Source organism: Pseudophryne corroboree, chromosome 2, assembly GCF_028390025.1.
Source record: "Pseudophryne corroboree isolate aPseCor3 chromosome 2, aPseCor3.hap2, whole genome shotgun sequence".
Taxonomy (NCBI): Eukaryota; Metazoa; Chordata; class Amphibia; order Anura; family Myobatrachidae; genus Pseudophryne; species Pseudophryne corroboree.
The window spans coordinates 608,704,325-608,710,141 of NC_086445.1; the positions used below are offsets into that span (position 1 = coordinate 608,704,325).

General features: G+C 42.7%; 1 protein-coding gene across 2 annotated transcripts; it reads left to right on the plus strand.

Moving 5' to 3' along the window:
* The first annotated feature begins 1,670 nt into the window (after positions 1–1,670).
* LOC135051012 (putative nuclease HARBI1) lies at positions 1,671–5,557 on the plus strand. 2 transcript variants are annotated; one of them, XM_063957213.1, is made up of 6 exons: positions 1,671–2,095; positions 2,448–2,467; positions 3,203–3,317; positions 3,402–3,774; positions 4,084–4,105; positions 5,418–5,557. In XM_063957213.1, the coding sequence occupies exons 2-5, from the start codon at positions 2,453–2,455 to the stop codon at positions 4,085–4,087; spliced, it is 507 nt and encodes a 168-aa protein (XP_063813283.1). In that variant the 5' UTR covers positions 1,671–2,095; positions 2,448–2,452; the 3' UTR covers positions 4,088–4,105; positions 5,418–5,557. The 2 variants fall into 2 exon arrangements, with proteins under 2 accessions (XP_063813283.1, XP_063813282.1); XM_063957212.1 differs by lacking the exons at positions 1,671–2,095; positions 2,448–2,467 and having other exon boundaries at positions 2,519–3,317.
* Positions 5,558–5,817: the final 260 nt, after the last annotated feature.

A 5,817-nucleotide genomic window follows, 5' to 3' on the forward strand; every position in this document is an offset into this window, starting at 1 on the left:
ACAGCTATCTGGCTTACCTCCCGGATGACCCCGTCTTGAAACCGATTTAGGCTCTCACCATACCTAGCGATTTCAAGCAGGATCTCCGGGATAGCAGAGGGTTGGGTGGGGGGGCCAGTAGGAACCTGCAGAGGTGGGATTTGTTGGCCCACACTGCCAGACTCACTAGGTCCCTCCACCTCAGCCTCAACCACATAACCGTCCTGTGACTCAAACGGATCACCCCCCTGTGCTGTGTTTTGTGGCAAGCAAATAGAAGAATGTGTGGGAAAAAAGTAGGATACAAAATTAGTTTATTATTATAAATACAGTTCAAATTACAGACAAAAAAATGTTTAAAATTACCTTCCAAGTCATGTCCCGTCAGAATCTCAGGCAGGTCCGTGTCCATATGAGACACCCCTTGGCCCTCCTCATAACTGACACAGGCCATCGCTATCTCCTCCAAGTCTGTATACTCCACAGCGACAGATGGTCCTCCACCTGTAGCCCTTGAGGCATTCCACTCCGCAGCCCTCTTTGCCTTCAGGCGGGATTTGAAGTCGGCCCACCTACATATGTATTGTGAAAGAGGGACAAAGTTGAGTATTATTATTGTTCGAAGTAAATATATAGCACACATGTTCTGCTTGTGTTTGCTAGACATAACATCACATGTAACTACATTTTTTGGACAACTTAGCACAGAAAAAGGATTGTCAAGATGCACTTACCGTCGTCTCACTTCCTGCGATGTTCTGACGACAGAGCCAACTTCATTCACAGATTTTGTGATGTCTCTCCAGATGCGTTCTTTTGAAGCAGCCCCCATGTTTTTTGGCCCTCTATGTATTTTGGCCATGGCCTGCGTGACCAAGACACGCAACTCCCTCTTAGTGAATGCAGGCTGTCTTTTTTTTCGTCTAGAGGTAGCCTGTGAGGTTTCTTCTTGTTGTTCATCACCATCTTCCTCCTCACTAGCAGCTTCTGTCTGTTGTGTTTGTGTGGCTAAAGCCAATTCTCCCTCAGTTTGGTCACTATGTGTCTGTGGCAGGGTATCCCAACTCAATTGTTGTGGTTCTGAAGCAGACATTTGCAGAGTACTAGGTCCTGCCTCAACATCCGCAGAGGCGTATTCCAACATGCGCCTTTGGCACTCTAGGCGTTTTTGCTGCAATGCCATCTGCTGCTCTGCAATGCGGTCTATCTCTGCTGCGATTTGCTCACGAGAAGCCATGTTTGTGATGACGTCTGTACGCCGAGGTGTGTGCGCTTATATACCTACGTGCGAATCGTTAATTCACACAGGTGTACACTGTTATTCTGGTTAATGATTGCACTGCTTATTTAAGGGCCTACTTTGCACGCTGTGAGTGTAGGTAGTTTGGAGTTTCACTTGAGTTTGTTGGCTTGTGCGTGAAGGTGCTAGAGGAATTTGCAGAGTGAGTAATTGTCAAGCATACCTTTGTCCTTTCGTTTGCGTTTTGAATATAGACAGTGATGCATTTTTTTGGCGTTTTTTCGTTTGTGAGTATTCTGGAAATCGTCTTGTTAATTTTTTGATGTAAAAGTGTTTTTTAAATGTTTTTTTATTTTAATTTTTTAAATACATATATATTTGGCAAGTCCATTTTTGAAAATAAACCTGGGCTTCTTTGTTTTGACTGTCATTTGTGTTCTCTTGTAGGTGCTTTGTTTTGGGTGACATAACCCTTGGATTTGTTGATTTATTTGTGTGCTAGAGAACACAAAGACTTTCTTTATTTTTGAGCAGGTAAGTGCCCTTGGCCTGTGTTGGTGCTTGTTTGTTTTAATGGTCTGTATGCTGTTTTTGACTGTCATTTGTGTTCTCTTGTAGGTGCTTTGTTTTGGGTGACATAACCCTTGGATTTGTTGATTTATTTGTGTGCTAGAGAACACAAAGACTTTCTTTATTTTTGAGCAGGTAAGTGCCCTTGGCCTGTGTTTGTGCTTGTTTGTTTTAATGGTCTGTATGCTGTTTTTGACTGTCATTTGTGTTCTCTTGTAGGTGCTTTGTTTTGGGTGACATAACCCTTGGATTTGTTGATTTATTTGTGTGCTAGAGAACACAAAGACTTTCTTTATTTTTGAGCAGGTAAGTGCCCTTGGCCTGTGTTGGTGCCTGTTTGTGTTTGTTCAAAGTGTTGTGTTTATGTTTGTTTTCCATTTGGGAAATACATTTTGTTTTGGTTACCAGGATTGATCTGCAAAGTAGTGTTTTTCTTTCCAGGACTAGCTACTAAATGGGTTTTTTTTTAAATTAGTTTTCTTTATATTTTGTATAATTTTTTTTATTTTTTTATTTGGTGTTTGTGATGTGTTTGATGCTCTGAAATGTTGTAAGTAATTTTTTTGGGATTTTTCTAAATGAAATATGTTTTTTTTTGACAATTATTAATATTTTTTTTTTCATTTTTTTTTTCATTTTGTTCCTGAATTGAACTCAGAAAAAATGTACGCTCCTGCAGTAAGTTGACACCACATTTTTTTTAACATTTATTGTTTGTATATTTTTGTAACTTTGTTTTTGTATTATTCAACATTTTTTTTGTTTTTCTCAAAAAAGTGTGTTATGTCAATATTTATCGCAGCCGAAGCCCTACCTCCCCAACCCACGCCAGCACTCCCACCCCAACCGCCAGCCCCACAACCACAACCGGCTCCTCATCAACCAAGGCAACGGAGGCGTGCTAGGCCACCAATTTTCCGAACCCGTGTCCTACTTTTTGGGATGCCAGATGATGTGGTGGTGCGTAGATACAGGCTGCCACCACATCTAATCCTAGACACTCTCTCCATAATAGAGAGTGATCTGGAGTCTGAAATTCGGTATCCTACAGCAATACCACCATTGACACAATTCCTTGCTGTGTTACATTTTTTAGCTACAGCCTCATATCAGCATGTTGTGGGAGACCTGGTTGGCATGTCGCAGGGCCAGTTCAGTAAGGTCCTGCGGCGTGTCTGCCAGGCTTTCCTAAAGCGGGTGAAGCAATTCATTGATATGCCTTTGGATGTTGGTGCCCTAGATGTGGTGAAGCGGCAATTTGAGGAAGGTGGTAGTCGCTTCCCACATGTTATTGGGGTTGTGGATGGCACACATGTTGCTATTCAGCCACCAAGACATAATGAAGAAATTTATAGAAACAGGAAACTGTTTCATTCTCTGAATGTAATGGTTGTTTGTGGGCCATCCCTCCAGATCCTTTCCCTGAATGCCAAGTTTACTGGAAGTTCACATGATGCATATGTCATTAGACAATCAGGGATATGGCAGAGATTAAGATCAAGTCAACGAGCAGACATGTGGTTATTGGGTGAGTTGTTGCTAAATTTTGTTTATCAAAAAAATGTAACTTTACAAATATACTATTTCTAATTTTTGGTTTTTCATCCAACAGGAGACCGTGGATATCCTTGCACCCCCTGGCTCATGACTCCTTACCGTAATCCCAGGCCAGGACCACAGATGGCATTTAACTCCGCGCTTACTGCCACTAGGCAGCTGGTGGAGCGCACAATTGGTGTCCTTAAAGGGCGGTTTCGTGTGCTCCACCGCACTGGTGGCGACATCATGTATTCGCCGGAGATGGCAAGTAAAATAGTGGTCCTGTGCGCAATACTACATAATATCGCGGTAAGGAGTAGTGTAGAGCTTCCTCAGGCAGAGGAATTGCCTGATGAGGAGCCAGGGGTTGTTCGACACTTCGGTGGGGGGAGTGTTACACGGAGGGGGAGCCAAGTCAGGGCAAGGATTGTTGCCGAATATTTCAGGTATAGTGTTTTGATATTTTCTTTTAAAAAATATTTAAAAGCACAGTATGCTTATGTTTTTTTATAAATGTTGACATTTTGTATGATATTGTAAAGTGATTGTGTAATGCTTTTGTTGTGTTGGAATGTGTAATTTTTCTTATCGTCAAAATCCGCTAACACGTTAAGCTTACAATGTTTGGTTAGAAAACAAAATACTGTAATGTTGCTAAATAGTGTCCTTATTTGTTTTATATCCTCAAATCCTGATTATGTAAACAAACACACAAACAAATGATACTCAATGTTGCCCACTTTGTGACTGTCCAGCTGAATGATCACACAAACTGTGGTGAGTACACATATATGTATAGTAATTTAAAATAAACTGTGTGTCTCTGTGTCTGTTTGTTTTTTTTGTTTTTTTTTTGGTTTATGATAAATATTTGCTTCTGCTAATGCGTATTTCCGCTCGTGCGAAATAACACTCTGCTCTTCACAGCATTGCAAAGATCAATAAAGTTATTAGAAATGACAACATAGATTTTGGACCAATCACATGCTAACAGACACTATAAATATATGCCCAAATAAGGAAAACGCCATTGCCATGATGCGTGCAGCACCGTTCACCAGGCGGGAGCTCCGCGTGCTGGTTGCGGTGATGGACCGCCGCGTAGGCCGCGTTGGGCGCTTCATCCCCAATCGGGTTAAGCGCGAGGCCTACGCGGAGGTCCGCCGCCTGCTGCGGACTCGCGTCCGCAGCAGGCGGACAATCATTCAACTTGAGAGGAGGTGGAGTGATCTCCGCAGGAGGACTCCCGATCTGTTGGCGGAGATCCGCCAGCAAATACGAACTATGCATACACGAAGTAAGTTACATTACATAAGATTATTAGCATAAATTGTGCTAATGGGGGTAATTCAAAGTTGATTGCAGCAGGAATTTAGTTAACAATTGGGCCAAACCATGTGCACTGCAGGGGAGGCAAATATAACATGTGCAGAAAGAGTTAGATTTTGGAGGGGTGTGTTCAATCTGCAATATAATTTGCATTGTAAAAATAAAGCAGCCAGTATTTACCCTGCACAGAATAAAATAAACCACCCAAATCTAACTCTATCTGCACATGTTATATCTGCCTCCCCTGCAGTGCACATGGTTTTGGCCAATTGCAAACTAAATTCCTGCAGTAATCCCCTTGGAATTACCCACAATTTACACTAAGTGGTAGGCTAATTTCAACCAAGAGTGTCCTTTTTTTGAAAATAGGACAGTGTGTGTGGTTAGGGCAAACAGTACTGACTGTAGCAAAGTGCCACCAAACAAGTGAATGTTTTACAGAATTAATAACCAGGAAGGTAACTGTCCCCAAAATCTAGATCAGTGCTGTCTATATAATAAGGTGGCTGGAATAGTGATCTGGTGAGGTTGCCTAGACCAGTCAATATGACTCAATGGAAGAGATTAAGAAATGAGCTTCAAAATAATACTTTGGACTCATTTATTTTGATGTGAGCAACATGAAGAGATTTTTACAATGTAATTTTTTTTTCCAAAAAAATAAAATTAGTCTTTTACATGGAACAGAACAGTGAAATTTCAAAATGTTTACTATGTAATTTAACATGATAACTATATTTTTTAATAATTCACATTATAGGACGACAACAACGGCAGAGCTCGCAGCCCCCTTCCCCTTCCCAGTCCCCCTCCCCTTCTCAATCCCCCTCCCCTTCCCAGTCCCCCTCCCCTTCTCAATCCCCCTCCCCTTCCCAGTCCACATCAGCTTCCCACGCCCCCTCAGCTTCCCACTCCCCCTCAACTTCCCACTCCCCCTCAGCTTCCCAGTCCCCCTCAGCTTCCCAGTCCCCCTCAGCTTCCAACGCCCCCTCAGCTTCCCAGGCCCACTCCACTTTCCTCTCCCCTTCTCACCCCACCTCTCCATCTCTTTCTGTCACCCCTTCTCCTCCTTCCCATACCCCTTCTCCTTCAACTTCAAAATCCCCTTCTCAGCCCCCCTCACCCTCTATTGGCTTAACTTTCTCTCCGCACCCCTCGCC

What these genes read in the sequence shown, in the direction of transcription:
- LOC135051012 (XM_063957212.1), top strand. Translation starts at nt 2,573, where the DNA reads ATGTCAATATTTATCGCAGCCGAAGCCCTACCTCCCCAACCCACGCCA. An exon ending in AGCAGACATGTGGTTATTGG is followed by an intron (nt 3,318 to 3,401) that starts GTGAGTTGTTGC and finishes TTCATCCAACAG; the next exon opens with GAGACCGTGGATATCCTTGC.